Raw genomic sequence first — 18,495 nt, forward strand, 5'->3', positions numbered from 1 at the left:
AATGATGACTATGGTAAGAGAGACTTAATTGGTAAGAAACATAAAAATTTATACCATCAATCCCCACTTGCCTTGGAAAGAAGCAAGAATGACTTATGAAATTCCACACCTATTCATGTTGCTGCAGTTTATGCTTGCATTCACCTCTTAAGATTAGAATTCATTCATTAATTCAGAAAAGGTCTGCACCATGATCACAAAGGTCACAAAATACTATTGAGGAAAGAGGAGACTACAAGAGTGATCTTGATAGCAGAAATTTAAGAGTGCTTCCAACTGCTTTCTCATCCTACGTCAGTGGTGATGAGACTGCTAGGTACCATTCCTGACACCTCTAGAGCCTTGAACATTTCAAGGGGTTGCAGAAAGGATACAGGTCTCGATATTGGCTCCAACAATGTAGCCGTTGACATCAAAGTTGATTCTGATAAATTTGCCCTAAGAGGAAGACAAAAGCATTAAAATTAGTATTCCTTGCATTTGGTAACAACAGTAAACAACAGCGGTAAACCTTCTCTGTTTAATCCAGGAAAGGAAACTCCAAACAGGTCAGGCAGGTTTTAGGCAAAGCATAAGGTCAGCCAATAGGCAATGCCTGCTGATCACAACAGCAATTGAACAAAAAAGTCACCAAGCACTTCCAGACACTGCTGTCACTGCGACAGCCTACAAGTCACACTCACTATGTTTCAGCCTAAATTTCCCAAAACCAGGGTTCCCTTGAATTTCACATTACACTACTCTGACAGTTCCACCTCTTTCAGTGTTAGCTTCAACCATTTTTATTTGGTTTTGCTCCAGCTCCCCCACTTGCCTCTCAGATGTTGTCCATTGCTCTCCAGAGCAAGCAAAATAAGGGCGAGTATTTGCTCTCTAGGATAAAACTGACTGTAACGATTACCAAAAAATCAGCACAGATGATCCTGGCACAGGGTCTGGTTTCTTCATTCTAGAGACCTAAAAGATCTATTCTGGATAATTCACCAAATGAAATTAATTTCCCAGATTAATTTAAAGAAAGTCACTCAGTTACTCTGTCCTCTATTCACCCAAAAGCAGAACACTCTGTAAAGTGTAAAATACACTTTTGATGCACTTTTTGAATACACTCACGACATAATAATACTCACAAATCTTGAGGAGTTGTCATTCTTCACTGTCTTGGCATTTCCAAAGGCCTCCAGGATGGGATTAGCCTGGAGCAACTGTCTCTCCAGTTCTCCCTAGAGAGAAATCCGAAATTAATAAAGTAGGTAGCAGTACACGGCATTGACCTTGGGTCAAACCAGCGCTGCGGTTTCAATTCACACTAGTTTGGCATCTGTTGCAGAGAAGCCTTATTAAACCTTAGGAGATGATCACTTAAACCTTCAAAGGAGACTCATTAGTTATCTGGGTTAAACAGAAACATTCATAAATAAGCCTTATTCCCTTCCTCCCAGTGTGTCTTTCTGCTAGCAAGAAGCCCTTCAAAGTCTTCTTACTTGGCTGTAACATCCTGCAGACTTCCCAGGGACAAAGTGAAAACCATACCAGCATCCAAGACCAGGCCCTCATCCCAGAAGTGTACTGCCATAGAGGCTGGAAGAGTGAGGTAAAATCTATCTTGCTACTTAAAGACAGCTCTGAACACTGCTACTAGTAGGTTAAGAAGTTAGTCTGAAAAGGTCTAATGTTTCGTAAAAACCAAACACAAAAAGCTTGCACTTTTATAAGAGTCTACATCTTACAAACAAGCAAAAATCTCCTTTGTAAGGAGGAACACACAAAAAAGAGAATTAGTGGTATCCCACAAACTGCATGATTGCTTGCAGTCATATTTACGTACTCCTCCCCTCAAGGAACACAAAATGCTGGAATTGTAGAAAAAGAAATTCAGAACTTTTATCTCTGCCCAGTACTAGGCCATTGCAGCATATATACCTTTCCCTGCAGGCTCTACACATATCCCTAGCTCTTTTGAAAAATTACTTGTTCTCTGTGCTAAAGCATGGCGTTCTCTATATTTCAAGATCAACTAAAAAGTTTCGGAGACACAAAATTACAGTTTAGATTAATGTTTCTCTTTTTAGCAGTTATCAGTAAGTACTCAAGATTGCCTGTGCATAACAGATGGAAATGAAGTTTGATTTGTGAGAGCTAGAATTTATGGGGAAACTATTTAAGGTTACTTCTAAAGGAAAATTGTTCCCATTTGTTCTCTAAGACAGATTAGTTCTTACACAGTGTCTCTAAAAATACAGGCAATAAAAAAAAGGAGGAAGATATATGAGAAACTGCACAATGAACTACAAGTCTTTATTTTTCACTTCCACGATCACTTCACTTCATGCTTGCAAAGTGCAAGGCCAAACAAGACCCCCAGTCCTGGTGGAACTGCACATACACAGAAGGGGCAGCTGCTGCAAACACCTCCATTCACTGTCAAGTATAGGTAACAAGGGGCTTAGCCCTGGAAAGGGAACCTGAGCTGGGAAATCATCTGTCTCACAACAGACTCAGCATCTGGCATTGCAAGGGAAAAAGCCTTGAAACTAGGGTTTAGTCCTGGAAACTGTGTGGTAGTCACATTTCCCCTTGTGTTCTGCCACAGGTACTGAAGCTGCCACACGTACTCTTCGTTCACACCATTTCTCTTCCCCATCCCACAGTAAAGTCCTAGGCTTCTGTTTCTAACTGCAATTTATTACTATTCAAGTGAAAGATGACAGCAACACAGCATTTAAACCCAACTAAATGGAACAAGGAGGGAAGAGAAATCAGGCTTTGACATCAGATTTATTTTAATTATTTGGCTATAAATAAAACCAAGGCCATACTTAGCTACACAAAAGGGAAGTTTATGCAAATCCACATATAAGAGACCTTACTGTTACTCAGTACCTCAGGAATAAGTGTCATTAGTTTCAAGTAGGTGTTGGTAAATTGTAATTTAGAGGTGATTAGGTCTTTTGAAACACCAAGGTAGCAACATTCATAGAGAATGAGAGCTTGGCCTCACAACAATATGAAGCTCTGGGGAAAGGAAAATGCTGAAGAGTTGGTCAAATCACTGAGCTCTCCTGATCTACCTCAGCACCATGACACAGTGGGAAAATCCAAGTTCTCAGCAAGCCACAGTAACAGCACATAAGACTAAGTGTCTGCAATTACTGTACCCATTCCTCACTGCATGCTGTCTTTGTTTACAAGGCAATTCCATTATGTTTAAAATCTTTAATAAGTTTTTGGGTGGAGTTTGTTGGGGATTTTTTACTTTAAATTTTGATGGTCACCTTTCACTGATGGAAGATATTTCATTATTTTTATACAATAGGTAATTTTGCAAAGCAAAACCATTACAAGACAGAGCTGTCCATTACAAGCTTTCTAAAAATCCTAAGGTTTGTATCATTAAGATGCTGCCAATTTCCTGGCACTTGTAACTGCCATTCCTTGACCTGAAACAAATTTGTTTAACACTTGGCATGTATTTGAAGTATGTGCAATATTCCTCATGAAAACAGAAGCAGAAAAAGCCACTGGGTCTGTTAGCCTGTGGTTGGCAGTTCCCAACACTCTTGAGTATGTTGTCTTTCTACTGCTCTGACATTATAACACAAATTTAAAGCAATTAAAATCCTTGACATCTACCTTGCACTCTGATTTTTTTTTTTTTTTTGCACCTCATACACTTTTTGGAATGTTTTCTAAGCAAGATAGAAGTCTTTCAGGCTATTTATTCTTCAGAAAGTATGGAGAAAGGCATCCAGAAATCACATCTATGTTTAACAGCATGCAATTGAAAAAAATATGGGGGAGGGTGTTTGGTTCACTGGAGTTTGTTGTTTTGTTTTTTCCACTTCAGGGATTTGCTTTTGTATTCTTCTCTGCAGTCATGTGAGAGATTATCAAATAACTAAAACCCAACACCAGTGGCTGCATGGGGGAAGGAGAAAGATCATCCATAACCTAAGTTTCATTACAAATATTTAAATATTAGCTACCGTTACCACAAATTTCCGATTAACTGCAAACACATCTTGAAAAACCACTATTTAAGAAGACAGTAGAGAAGCTGAGATTAAACATGGAAAAACACTGATTTCAACTTCCATAAATAGAAGTTTCAATAAATGAAAAAAAATGTTTCCATAAATAGATTCAGTACACCCCCCCAAAAGGAGCCGTAGTGTGCTTAGAAGTCACACCATGCAGCTAGAAGCTCATTTAGCTGAATATACTAATGAACTGGGAATGGTGGAATGCACCACTACTTCCAAAACAAGTGAGCTAGTGTTAAATATGTTTTATAAAACTGATTTTGCCCTGATATTTGGAAAAACACCAGTTTACATCCAGAAGTTCACAGTAAAGTACCACTACTTTCTATTATATCCTTTGTTTAGTTCTCTGTCTAAAGACAAAAATCTTCCATGACCAGTATACCTGAGCTCCTCAAAAAATTAAATGTATTCATTTTCATAAGTTCCTATATTTTGATTCCAAGTTTGCTCCATAAAGAAGTGTTGCAGAGAGCACTCACTGCTGATTAACAAAGGCTTCAGCTCCAAATCCCCTCTGGTAAGGTCAGTTTAGTCACAAAACGTGAGCAGCAGGACTTTTTGAAAAAAATCAAAACTTAGGGAAAAAAATTAAGTATCAAACTTGGGCAAATCACAAGCCAGTCCAACTTAGGAATGTTTGATTCTCCTGAGCAGACTGCCTGTCCTGCTTCAGCGGTTCAAATTTTACTCATGGACAAGCAGTGCAAGAATACTTAACTCAACCTCATGATTCTATTTTCCACACTTAAAAAAAAGAAAAAAGGAGAATGTTTCTAAATACAGCTACTGACAGACCATGGAAAAAGCCTTCATATGTCTGAAATTTTGGCACATAGAACATTGGTTTTTTTTGGTGGAATTCCAGAACTTAGTTACTACTATGTGCATGCACACACACAGTGTGCCTGCATGCAGAAATGCCTTCTTATTTTTATACTCTACATGCATTAGACATGCCTATACATTAAGCTACTACAGGAAAACTCTTATGTAGAGATGCAGTGGACACACCTGGCACTTGGCTTTCATTAATAAACATTTCCAACGTGTTCAGTTCTGGCCAACAAGCCCACAGTCCTAAAACACCCTGGCTAAACACTTAACTACATCAATATTACTAGGAACAACACACACACTATATGCCTAAGATTCTAGGAAAGCCTTGTCCGGTCATATTGTCCTGGTGGAATACTTCTAAGATGGTATGTGTCTGGGAAAATCCTGCAAGAAAAACCTTAAAGGCAAACTAATATTGAGCACAGAACACAAGTATTCTTGATATCACTACAGTCTCCAACTGAACATCCTTACAAAAAGATTACTGTGCACCACACAAAAAAAAAATAAAAATTGTGAATTGTCTATGGATTTGCTTTAGCTGCAGAAAGTGATATCGGTGTGGAGTGAAAAGCTGCTCAAAAAAATCACACAATGGGACAGAAAATGCATTCCTGGTGCAGAACGTGCAGTAAACGTGCAGCTCACCTACGAGGACACAACTGAAGAATTCGGCAATAGTCCATCGGGGGAGAGGGAGGGGAAAAAAATATAAGTGAGACATCTTTAAAGTCCTCCCACCATCATCACCACCCTCCTCTCATGTGCTGCTATCACTTGGCTGTTTTCCCCCCTTTTAATGTTTTCTATTTCTAAGTTTTTAGCTGATGCCCAGTGGCCTATGATTGTATTCTCCAGTTTTGAGACAGTACATATAATGGCCAGACCTAATCTATCGTGGTACAGAAGAAAGGAGACAACTTCCGCACAGAAGGATTAGTTTTAAGCTGCCTAGACTGGTTATAAGCAATACAACCACATAAAAAGATCAGTACAGGTGATGCCTTTATAGCAGCTCTTGCCCATGCACTTGCCCACGAATCCAAGGGGTTGTGGATGAGTTTATGCCCACTGTAGATCCACTGAATTCAAAGGAGTTATGGCTTCGAACAGTGCTCCCTGACTGCAATTTTTGACAGTCTTGTTGTTTCATAGTTCACTGACCTCCTCAGTCCCCTGACAGATGTTAACATCTAAGCTTCTACTGAGCAATGTGTCTTTCACCGACACCAGCCAATACATATTTAGTGTCCGAAGTCAGCAGAGCAATAGAGCATCATTAAACCTAGGTCTTACCTGGTCTTTTTTGGACTTGTGTGAGGAAGCAACATGAGCCAGATACTGAATAACTTTCTTGGTATTCTCTGTTTTACCAGCTCCAGATTCACCTCTGCAAAGAAAATCTACAAGTTATCCACAAACAAGATGTAAGGGGACATTATCATATTTCTAATCCCAAAAGGGCTACTGACATCCTTAACTGCATTCTGGCCACTGTAGACCCTCCCTTAAAACCAAGGGAAAAAAAGCTGGACTGCAGCTGGACTGCAACATGGAAGGCAATAAAGAACTGTGCTTTTTAGTCACTTGGATTCAAAGACTGTCAAGTGGCTGAGGAATACCTTGGAGGCTGCTGTAGCGGTTGGGGTGAAAGGTAATGAAGTAAATCTTTCAAACGGAAGCCTCCTGACTGCAAGAAGAAACATAACAATTCCTCAAGCATGGCTGAGGGCCAATCAATTTTAGTGTGTCTAGAAGACAAGCTGCTGCATCAAGAGTATCTGTTACTCTATCAGCCTCATCAGTATGCATGTACTTAAACATAACAGCTGCATCAAATCTGAAGGATCACTGCAAGCCTTTTCCATTGACAAAGCTGTATTTCTTTAGTAGCTTGAGCACAGGGGCTCTTTCAAAGCCACCCTTCCTCCATTTATTACAAAAATCATTTTGCAGAAGGAATTATATATTGGAGGAATCGTAGCAGGACTTGTCTTGACTCTCCATTGTTACCTGATTCTGTAATTCCACTACCAGCACTTAAAATTAAGAAAGTCCCTCCTTTTTACAAGAATGTAAAAACACAAACTCTGACATGCAGACAAACTGACAATTGGAAATACTCACGTGCAAAGGATGGACTGATCCTCTCGATCTAGAAGAAATTTTAAGAGAGTAGTCAGACTAGAACTCTAAAAGTAAATTTCTCTGACAGAATGAAATCAACACCAAAGACACCAGGAACTTGTAAACACTGACAAGTATCTTCAGAAACACAGTCAAGTAACCCCTTCTCTGGCAAGACACCCACCTCTTACTATATGCCAAAGTATAATGGCACCACAGCAATTTAGTTTTCTTCATCCAGAAAGAATATTATTTGTATTACAATTTTTCTACAAACACTAAAGAAGTCGCCTACTGACTGTTTCTTTATCACCCAGCTACAGTGTGATGTGCATCTCTACTTGTTCTTCAGCCCCTATTGCAGTGAGCCCATACTGACTTAACAAAAGTTATCAGCAGAGCAGGGAAAAGGGAAGAGGTAGGGGGAAAGTGGGACAGCAACTGTTACAAATCCCTAAGTGCCTAAGATTCACATCAAACAGAGGCTTTCAGACCAAAACAAACACTGGAGGCTCAGTGACAAAATATTTGTTACTTATTTTCTACAGACTGGACCCAAAAACTAGAAGACCAAGCAGCAGCCTACATCCTGTACAGCTGATTGTTTGTGGCATCATCCCCTATTGTATTAACACAGCAGTTGGTAACAACAGAAACCTTTTCTTTTCCATGTTGACATACCAGCAGACATACTAATGCCTGTGTTCAATTCCCAGCTATGGATATCTTTCCAGTTACAGAACTTAATTCACCCAGCCCACTCACCGCTATCTTCACCCACATCTTTAACCTCCTGCCAGCATTCACCTATTATTCCACTTTGTTATGCACAGTCCAGTTCCACCATGCCTGCATCCCACAGCTCCTGCACCCACTCCACTGATTCTGCCCTGTTTCACTTTCACCCCTGCCATCCACCCTGTGCCCACCTGCCTCCACCCAGGTTCCATCCCATTCCTTCACACCACCAGGAATGAGCTAGGAGCACTAGGAAGACTGGAGAGTGCCTGTGCCTACACCAGAACAGCCTCAAGTAGCTTTTTCTCACCACAGGGACAGTGAAACATGGAACGGGTGGGCACAGCAAGTCACTGACTGACAGCCCACAAGAGCTACTGGGACACTCAGAACACACTGCGCCACCAAACTCGAAATCCCCATTAGGCTGAGAGGTTTTTGGTTTTATCTTAGGTGCCTGTTTTTTTTTTTAAATCAAGACCAGAGGACTCCCAGATTATTCAGTCTGAGAAGCTCAGTAACACTGCAGCAGTTAGATTTCATTCAGGTATTGCCACTTTCCTTTTTCCACTCATTGCATTGGACTAACATCTACTCTCTAAAGAGAGAGAAAGCAAGCCCCAAACATCCATGAGAGTATGCGATCCACTGGATCTCTCCAATACATTTTTTCAGTAACTGGTGACATCCAACACTATGTTTTGTGTGACTGTCTCTACATTTTAGCTACTGGTTCTTTTTATTCCTTTTCCCCATAGCTCAGTATTCTTCCCACCAGACAGTACTTAGATGATATAATTAAGTCACCATTCAAGTTGTTTTGTGCAAGATAAAGAGATTCAGCTGTAATTAGGGAACGGTTTCTAGTCTGATAGATTTCAAGTACCTAAAACCTTTCTATACCCTTAAACACTGCTGCTGCAAGCACATTTAGCATTTCAGTACTAACAGCATGAATGCCACATTAATCAAGAAAAATCTCCCATACACACAGCTTAAAAAGAGAGGAGTATATCTAGCCTTTGCACACATTTTTGTGGAATAAGGAAAGCCAGCAAACCTAACAGGTTTGAGATTCCATCTTAAAATATTCTGAAGCCAATAATGGAAGCATTAGGTTCACATGCTAAATATATATATATATGCAACTCCTGCTCTTAAGTGTCTTTACTGGAAACTGATTGTATGTAGATGAGCACAAAAAATGAGAGGAAAATAATCTGCTTTTTTTCCTGTTAAAACTTAGAATATTACCTGCCATTACCCTGCTAATACTGTTCTCAGAAAGAGCATCAGTCCCAAGCCTGGAAGAAAGCAAGTAGAAGAAAATCACCACTCAAACAGTTTTGGCCTGGCAAATTCTTAAGCCTTCAAAAGTAGACACTGCAGCTTTACTTAAATTGCATATTCATTTTTTCAAGTGCTGAATTTATTCACTGCCTTTGAGATATACACTCCTTTTGCTGAAGGCCAGGCCAAGAATAGATGTTAGCCAGCTCCAAAGGCCTCACACATTTAAGGTTTCCAGTGGGTCAAGGGCTCAGCAGGCACATGCCAGCCCTCTGCATGACTGGGCACTTTGAGGGTGGATCAGGGGAATAACTAATGACTCATTTATGGATTGCCTAAGGAAATGTATTCTTCAGTAGTACAACACCTGAGTACAATTCTGCACCACAAAGCAGCTATGTGAAAGGACAAGACTGTGCCTCTGAATAATATCTGACTTTCAAAAGCTTGAATAAAAACAAGCAGTTCACTTGTCCAGAAAAAGTTATGCTCACATTCAGGTACTACACAGGCTCTTTTAAGAGGTAGATTTGAGAGAAAGAAAAAAAAAAAAAACCATCTTAAAAAGGTAACTCTAAAAAAGGTGCTCCTTATTGCTGGTAACCAGCTCTGATCTTGGAATTATGAGCTGGGGCTTCTCAAACAGGCAGTGGAACCGCAGGCACTTAAATAGCACCTGCTTTCCCATTTCCATCCTAGAGATGATCCAGCAAAAGAATACCAGTAAGCAGACAGATTAACTGACTGCTCAACAGAAAGAGATGATCAACATCAGATAACAGTACCAAGCAGTTCTTTGGCACTCAACACTTCCCGATCATGCCAAGTTTTCTCACACTTGATTGAGAAGTTCTTTCCAGCCTTGTTCCAGTAAGGCAAGGTAGCCACAGCACCCTGGATTGACCCTAAGGAGTCCCAAAGGCACAAGCACAGGATTTTTCATCACCTTAACACAGAGCAAGGTGTTGAAAGGTGGTCAGGCAGGAAAAGTCACAGACGGTGTTTGAAATCCTCTTGGCATGAAGCTTTCCTCCCCCAGCACACTTTCCTGGTGGCCCACTGCAGCTGCCTTAGTCACCTCTGCTCTAAGTCAGCAGGATTGTACCTGCGAGTGCAGGCAAGTCTCTGGGAGCACGCAGACACTGCCATAAAAGGCAACATTCCTATTTGCAATCCGGGGGAAATTCTTTCCCAGGACTGCAAAGCAGCAGTCATTGGGATAGCTGGAATTCTTCTAATTGTGTATAGACAGACAACTCAAATAATGTATTGAGCAACAGGAAACTGGAGCCGACTAAAGGGGCAAAGAGCTAACACGTACAAAGCATAACTCTTAGATACTCTTCAAATTAAGAACAGTTTCAAATGCCAATATTTGTTCTCCATATGATACTGACTTGTGCCATCATGAATCAGAATTCAGTTGTCCAGGCAAGAGGCCACCTCCCCCCACCTTTTTTTTTTTTTTTTTCAAAGGATCATTCAACATGGGCGTACTGCACTACTTCAGTCAGCACTTGCCTTTACTTCATTGTCAGTTGTGCAAGCAACCTACTCAGCAAAAGAGAATGTGCTGGGTACCATAAACTCAGTTGCTTATAATAACACAATCAAGAAATGCCTGATTAAAAGAAATCTGCACCTGCTTTTCAGTTCTAAACAGAGTCACTTATTAAAAACAATCCAGAATAACAACTCATTAGTTAATTATAGCAACAGTTCTGTATTTCAAACTAGCTGACAAGGAAAGCTTTTTATCTAGGCTCTTCTTCAGCTCTCATCACCATAGTATTCAAGTGATCACAAGACACAGCAGCCTCAAACATCCAGAAATTCAGAAAGTAAAATATCCTTCAAATTTAAACTATGCAGCAGTATGGTATAATAAGATCAGTAGATTAATTTTTACTATGTAAAAAACCCCATAATACGTAACTTATTCTTTCTTTCGTGCGAGAATAAAAAGACTGCATTTTAGACTGCTCACCGCTTCAGCATACATTAAAAACTTAATTAAACCAAAATTTGTTTTCACAAGAGAGACATCATTGTACCTTGAAAGTACTCAACCAAATATACTACTGCAAAACAACAAGTGTGAATGAATGCTGAACTGCTGCGGTCAAATACATTGGCATAATTGATAAATTAATACAGCTCCAAAGTCTCAAATTTTGTTTTTAAATGTTTTGGGATGGGAGAAGAAAAAGATTAGAAAGCTAGAAGAGAATGTGCAATTTAAGCTCCACATCTCAGTTACAGAACATCCTACCAGGCCTTTATCACCCACTTCCTCTGCATGAGTGACTCGTTTCAAGCCTGTTCATCTCCATAAAAGGAGAAGTAATATAGCATTCACACAATGGTGACATCACCTCTGCAGCTAAGAGGAAGTGGAGCTGAAAGGCAAAGGCTTGGCTGGCAGTCCCCTGCCTATAGCTGACTCATTAAGGCTAAAGGCTTAAGCACAGCTCATGGCACCACCCACCTCCCGACCGCAGCGTCTGGCAGGCAGGCCGCGGCAGCGCGGCCCTCGGCGCTCCCGGCCCGGGCTGCCCGGCCCAGCGACACTGCTGACCTAAAGCAACAACTACCCTCAAATGCATCTAAGTGCTTCAACCACGCAGCCGTTTCAGCTCTTTACTGCCTCCTCAAAATCTCTTCCAACATCAACATAATTTTACATGCCGTGTCCTTTCCTCAGGGCTCTCAACACAGGAGGAGCCCCAGGGACTTGACACACTGTGCTACACAGAACAAGCCCATGGCATTAGACCTAACCAGTACATTCACTGCGGTGCTTTAACCTACGTGCTGGCTTGAATGGGATCAAAAACACTCCAGGGGAACACCGGAACAGAGCCCCAGAACCTGTTTTTGCACTGTCATTTAAAGAACATATTACAGGGAAGTTTCAAAACGCTAACAACTATCATCAAGTACAAAAAGAAAGAGAAATCAAATGAAGGAGAAACACAGCATATCCAAGACAGCTCTCAACAACAGAGCTTCAAGATGTTAAAAAAAGAGAGAGATAAAAAAAAAATCACTTAAGTTGGCAGGAATACTGCAGTGCTAAGATTCAGCTCAGCGTTAGCTGAAGTTTGAAAACAGTCACAAGGAGAAAAGTAAATTTCATTTTTCAAAATGAAATATATCCTGCGGGCTCAAATGGAAATATTTATTTCCCCAAGACATTTTTGGACTAGAGCCCACATCTCCCCTTCTCTAGAACTCTTTAATTGAATCTGGAGTTAGTAGAAAACAAGTTGTAAGCTGTAATTTTAGGTGATGCAAATGTTTATGAAGTCCTGACAGAAAAGAAAAACTAGTATACAGCCTAGAAAAAGCTCAGACACTCATGATACTAAAACAGTGAACTGCAGGGAGACTGACAGCAGGGGCTGAACCATTACATAAGTGACTGCCAGAGAAATCCTGCTCTGGTTTACAGGAATGAAGCAAAAAGGGTGTGGTAACTACTAAAAAACAAGTGGGCAATCGGACTCTTTTTTAGCTCCCTGTTCTCATGAAAACCACATCTCAAGACAGATTTTCAGAGCTGCATTTAGAAATCTCAAGTAATTCAAAGCATGTAAAACATTTCTTAAGGAAACTAAAAACAATGTATGTATTTTCTTGCCCTTTGCATCAAAACAAATATCCTCCATAACTAGCATCCAAATTTCATGTTGCCCTTTGCATAAGAAATTTGGACAAATCTGGAAAATACAGTTGTAAAACCACAGGCTATATTCTTTGGCGTTTTAGTGGAAAAAGAACTTGACCTTTACATGCAACTTGAAAGGGACATGTGTGCCTCTACATAATCTGAGCAGGTCTCAACTGAGAAGCACTGACAGTTTATTATATAGAAAAGAAAGATGTACTTTGGGACAGTGCATTATATAGTGCAGCATAGCAGCCCAATGCTAAGAAGCAAGCTGAGAAATTACTTGGAAGCAAGCAAATTAAAACAGAAGTGTTCTGCTAGCTAGGAAACTTAGAGAAATATGCAAACATTTAAGAATTACAAACAAAACACTTGAAGATCTACAGGAATATTTTACAGGAATAGATCTAGAGGGCTGTCTTTTGTGAAAATCACAAGTGGTCCCAAGGTGCAAGTGAGGATCTTCAAAGCAAATGATTTGTCTTTTGACACCTAACACTGTGTTTCCTCACTTAATGTGACAAGGTGTCACTAAAAAATTATGAAGTTACTGTGCTTCAGTTTTTTTTCTTTTAAACAGCAAACCTACTAACTAAAGACTACCTAACTCCCAAGTGAACACCAGCACAGTTCTGGGTACACAGGTCCCTCTGCAGACTAATCCATCAAGGTCAAGGAGGGTTTAATAATCATTGCTCAGTGATTTTCAGAGTTTTGTTAGGTGAAACATTAGGAGCTCTCCAATAATGTGGAGAGATGGAATACATTCATTAGCTACGTGCTGTCTATTCCCTCTCCCACCTATCTCAGTCCAACAGATCTAAGCTTTGTAGACCAGAATCACCATACTGACCTAACCTATTACAGAAGTTTCAGACACTTCTCAGAGCATTAAACAGACACCATGTTCCAGATACCAATGAAATTTATATCTTCTATCACTATCTGACACAGAAAATTCCCTATGTATGTTCCAAACAGACAAACAGGTGCTGTTTAACCACTTTAAAATATGTTTTTCTAAATTGAGGCCCTGGAGACAGTGAATTGAGGCAAATAATGTACCTCCTTAGTATACATCAACTGCATTAGAATAAGGATTTATTTGCTCAAGACACCACTCCACTCGCAGGCACTGTGCTCCAATCATTAGCACCAGAAGAATAATTCTTCTGAAAGCAGATCTGAGACTTCTGGCATCCAGGTTACCCAGGGAACAGAAACATTAAGACAAGTGGTTGTTTTCTCTAAAAGCAAAAATGTTACGTTTTTTGAGAGTTCTGTTCTTGAAGCACAAGAAGTCTCTCCAGGTAACATGTAGCAAAAATATGTTTTCATCTCATTTCTGAGAGTCACAGTCTTGGGTCTGAGAAAGAAAGGGAAAAACCCCAATAACAACAAACAATCCACTCTGAACAGGTCCTTCACCATTTTATTTCTTCAAGAAAGTACTTCTGGGAAAAAATAACAAAAAGCAATATAATCTCCTGGAATATCTAAGTGCCCTAACGCTTCTGTCAATGAAGTAACCAGGAAATACAAGAAGACCACCAAGCTCACACACCATACAGATGCCTGAAAAGGGTTAAATAGTTTGTGGATTAGCAGAGGTTGGAACAAAACTCTCGTCTTCCTCTCCCTTCCTGATGAACCATCCCTTTTGAAAGCCCTACTTATTCAAATACCATAAATTGACTGAAAACCAACCAAAAAAAAAAAAAAAATCAGAGTCCAAATCAATTAACACACAAAGCTTTTCCACACTGTCAGTTTAAGAGAGAGCTATACCCTGTGCTGACAGAAGTCAGAGTCAAGTCAGCTTGCTATCCTTCTCCAGGCCATGAAGGATTCCCAGTCTTCAGGGCTCTGAAAGTAACCTAGGGAAGGCAGCCTAATCCTAAATGCCTCTGGCTCCTGTGGAGCACCCGACCCTTTCATCTTCTATTCTCTGTACAGATTCCTGCCATACCACTGGCTGCTGCACCAAACCTCCCCCACCGCTGAGCAAAACCCAGAAAGTGGAATAGGAATGTTGCTTTCCATTCCCCTCGAGGCTAGCCAGGACCAGAGACACTGCAACAACCTACTACTCACCCTCACTCCCAGTAGCAGACATTGGAATGCTACTGCTACCCTTTGAAACAAGGAAATAAGGCAATAAATAACCCTAAAACAATCTCTAGAGGTCTTGTAGCACACACAGGTAACTGTGAAACCACACAGAAAAATCTTTCCAAACCTAGTTAAACAGATCAAGGCAGGTAAGTTCAAAAGCTAACTGGGAATGATATTCATATCAACAAGCATTACAAAAAGTCAGCAACAAGGTATCTTAAACTAGGCAAAGAAGAGCTGGAGTAAGCCTCTAGACTGTCAATACTGCTGAAAATACAGCATAGCTAGAATTGTTCTGGGAAAGGTAAACACTCCAGCAGACCTCATAGCAACTTTCCCAAGCTTGGAAAACACAGACAGAGCTGCCATTCTTCAGCTCTGTACAACAAAGCAAGTCAAGGTTGCACTTGGGATTTCCACGTTTTAGACATCATCCAAGCAGTGGTCTGAGAGAGACCTCACCTCTTTTCAACAGGAAAGAAAATACCCACATAGATTAATCACTACCTCTGAACCACCATCAGACCAAGGAAGGTCACCTGTCCCCTGGTGCAGAATTGCAGCTATTTGGGTATCTTCTGTCACATACTGATATACCTGGCAGGGACGAAGGACAAGATGCAGACACATGCACTTTCAAGTGGTTTAACTGTTGTCTATAAGGTAAAAGGACTTCTTCAGTCTCCTCACAACACTGCCAAAGAAACTGTTTCTGATTCTATGTAGACAAGATTTCTTGCTAGGAACACTAACTTTGGTACAGATAAGTCAATAGCTTGTTTAACAAAAATACAAATCAGTGCTTGAGCTAATAAGGAGCAGGCAACTGATGGAAGGAGGTAATAAAAGAAGGAAAAGTGTAATGAGGTTTATGGACAACATTCTGCTATGTAAAATACAGGTGGAGCATCTGTTCTTGACCATATCATGGCAGATCCAGTCTTTCTCTAAGGGAAGTGAGATCCTCTAGAGGTTCAAGTTCACACGTTTTTATCTTCTGAATGCAGCATTCATCTCAGAGTAACACACCAGCAGTATGGCTGTATTTCTTCAAGACCTGCCACATCTTCAGCAAATTGCCACCAACACCCTGCCACCAGTCCACTTCAGCATGTCTGTGTACTCACCCTTCTCCATTCCAGGCTTTTACAAATATAGATTAACTGATCCATCTCATGAGCTCACCCCTGTGCTCTGCCCTGCATGGCACCATGTTTTAGCAACCTTTATCAGCTTTCCCCACACTAAATTTGTTGGAAGACACTAACACAGGTCAGTGGATGGAGATTTTCTCTCTTCCCACTTTGGGAACCTATATCATTATAGTCCTCCTATGCTTGGAGGTGCAAGGGGTAGCAAGGGCAGGTGAAAAGCAGAACTCAAACTGAGACTAATGAGAATTTTAAAGCATGATTTTATTATATCTGGACTTTGCTCAAAAATGTGATGCTAGTGACAAGACCTAGGGGGAACAAACACCTTAATCATTTCTAGGCATCAAAAGATAAAGGAGTAGTAACATTCACACAGGCACACCAAAACAAACTGTCCATTACACCCTTTAAACCTTACAAAGTATGCCTCCCCATAAAACCCAGGTAACAAACAGGAAGAAAAGTACAAAATACCTCCACACCTGAACCTCTCCAAGCATCACACACACCACCACTGGCTGTGAAAAACCTCCTCTCAGAACCAAGGATATGCACAATGCATTCAGAGATGCATATTTAGAAGTCTTCAAGTGATAAACAGGTAGCAGATAATATCCACAGTTCTCTGATTCTCAGTTGTACAATGTGGAGTGAAATAGGTCTGTCCATTTGCTTTCTTTTATTCCATGAAAAGGCAACAGATGTACTTAATATTTCCTGATAGTGAGTTTTATTAACAAAGTAAGAATATAACCAAACAAACAAGTCTTGACAGTAAAGCTACCATTGACCATAACACTTCAAAATGTAGGTTATACTAAGCTTGATCCCCCCCAGCCAGATTGTGCAATTGGATTTTAAGTTGGCTTTGTTAAAAGCCTCTATCAAACAGTACACATACCTGCCCACCTACAGCCATCTCAATTCACAGGCTCATCGCTGAGATGGAAAATTTGCTACCTCGGTTTTCCTTGCCTGCTTCTCTGAACCTCACGCATTCACACCAGCCTGTTCTTTATGTCAAATTTAGCTCTCACCAGACTTTTTGTATGTTTCTTCAATCCGCTACAGCAGGAGAGAGCTATTCAACTGAACACAAAAGCTGGTACCAAGTAGTGTCTGTAAGCAAGGACGATAATGCCTTTTGATATCAGTGAGTTGTTGTTCTCCTACAGTGTTTTGACTGCAACCTTGATTTGTGATTTCAACAAGAGTCATTATCTCAGTCAGCACTCACCTTGCATCATACTCCTGTAGGCTGTGTCTGTGATGGCATAGATATGAGGGGGCATTTCATGTCTCTTTTTGCCTTTGTACATCTCCACTATTTCTTCTGAGTATATGGGCAGGTTCTTGTAAGGATTGATTACCACGCAGAACAGGCCTGAATAGGTCTGGAAAGAAAACACCCAGCAAATAGAGACAGAAATTAAAAATGCTGTATACTTGAATATTTTAACAGTACATTACTTGAAAAAACAAACAAACCAAAAGTGCTTTTTTAATTACTTCCAGTGATGCCATGTGGAATGTTTCCCACTAGGCAATATTAGAATCTGAGGAACAGCCAAAGTCCTATCACCTTGACCAATACTCAATTCTTGCAAGTGTGCACTGAACACCAACTGACCCATTAGTCACACTGATATGACTGGTCTGCTCCCCAGCTAATTAACAGTCCACTAGGACTGGCTTTTCTTCCTTTCAAAGTTCCTATACTCAAAGTCAAGTGCCATTTTATTATATAATGTAGGTGCTTAGCTCCAAAATGCATACATTTTATGTTGTGTCTCATGCTTGATATGGATTTATCTGGTAAATGATCACTAAACAAAATAGAACCTCAAGTCAAAATAGTTACTAAAAGAAAAATAAGACCAGCATAGTCCTGAGACGTTTTCAAGACCACTGGACTATGCCTAAGGCAGTGCTATCCTGTTCTGAATGGGAAGGAGGATTAGATGGCCTCCTGAAGACCCTCCAAGCCTGAACACTTTCATGATTTGTAATGTACCACGTATTACTAGAACTAGATTCAAATTTTAAGATCAGCAATGTATAGTATGTTCGGTATGTACGTTCAGAATGCTCAGTATTGTTCTGAACCAGTTGAAATAGAAAACAATTCTTAAGTAGTCCATGCTAAAAAAGTCAGCAATATATGCCAAAGCTTACTTCTAATTCATATCAAATTGTTAATTCATTATCTATGACAGCAAACTTCCATTTCTCAATTGGTTTCCACTGGCTTAAATTGCACAGTTCTGAGGGAATACAACTGTTAAAACACTTCCAGTGAAAAAAATTAAGCTTCTTAAAAAAAACCCCACAAATCCAAACTTTGAGATCTGAGTACCTAAAAAAAAAAAAAAAAAAAACCCAACAAATTTTTTACTTGCAAAGGGAATAAGAAGAGCAGAGGCTTCTTAGATATTTCCTAGACATTCTAAGAATAGCATTCCAAGCCCTGCTCCTGGGGCTTAGTGCTATCCTAGCTCCCTGTCAACTTTAGAAG

General features: G+C 40.2%; 1 protein-coding gene across 1 annotated transcript in view; it reads right to left on the bottom strand.

Annotated features, from left to right (window-relative positions):
• Window positions 1-18,495, bottom strand: part of MYH9 (myosin heavy chain 9) — a 70,340-nt gene that overhangs the window by 32,183 nt on the left and 19,662 nt on the right. Inside the window, exons 3-7 of the mRNA XM_041481401.1 lie at window positions 17,218-17,374; window positions 7,011-7,038; window positions 6,180-6,273; window positions 1,131-1,223; window positions 375-438 (exon numbers count right to left, since the gene is read on the bottom strand). Coding sequence (XP_041337335.1) covers window positions 375-438; window positions 1,131-1,223; window positions 6,180-6,273; window positions 7,011-7,038; window positions 17,218-17,374 — 436 coding nt within the window. The remainder of the gene's footprint in view (window positions 1-374; window positions 439-1,130; window positions 1,224-6,179; window positions 6,274-7,010; window positions 7,039-17,217; window positions 17,375-18,495) is intronic.

Source organism: Pyrgilauda ruficollis, unplaced genomic scaffold, assembly GCF_017590135.1.
Source record: "Pyrgilauda ruficollis isolate IOZ18807 unplaced genomic scaffold, ASM1759013v1 scaffold56, whole genome shotgun sequence".
NCBI classification, from domain to species: domain Eukaryota; kingdom Metazoa; phylum Chordata; class Aves; order Passeriformes; family Passeridae; genus Pyrgilauda; species Pyrgilauda ruficollis.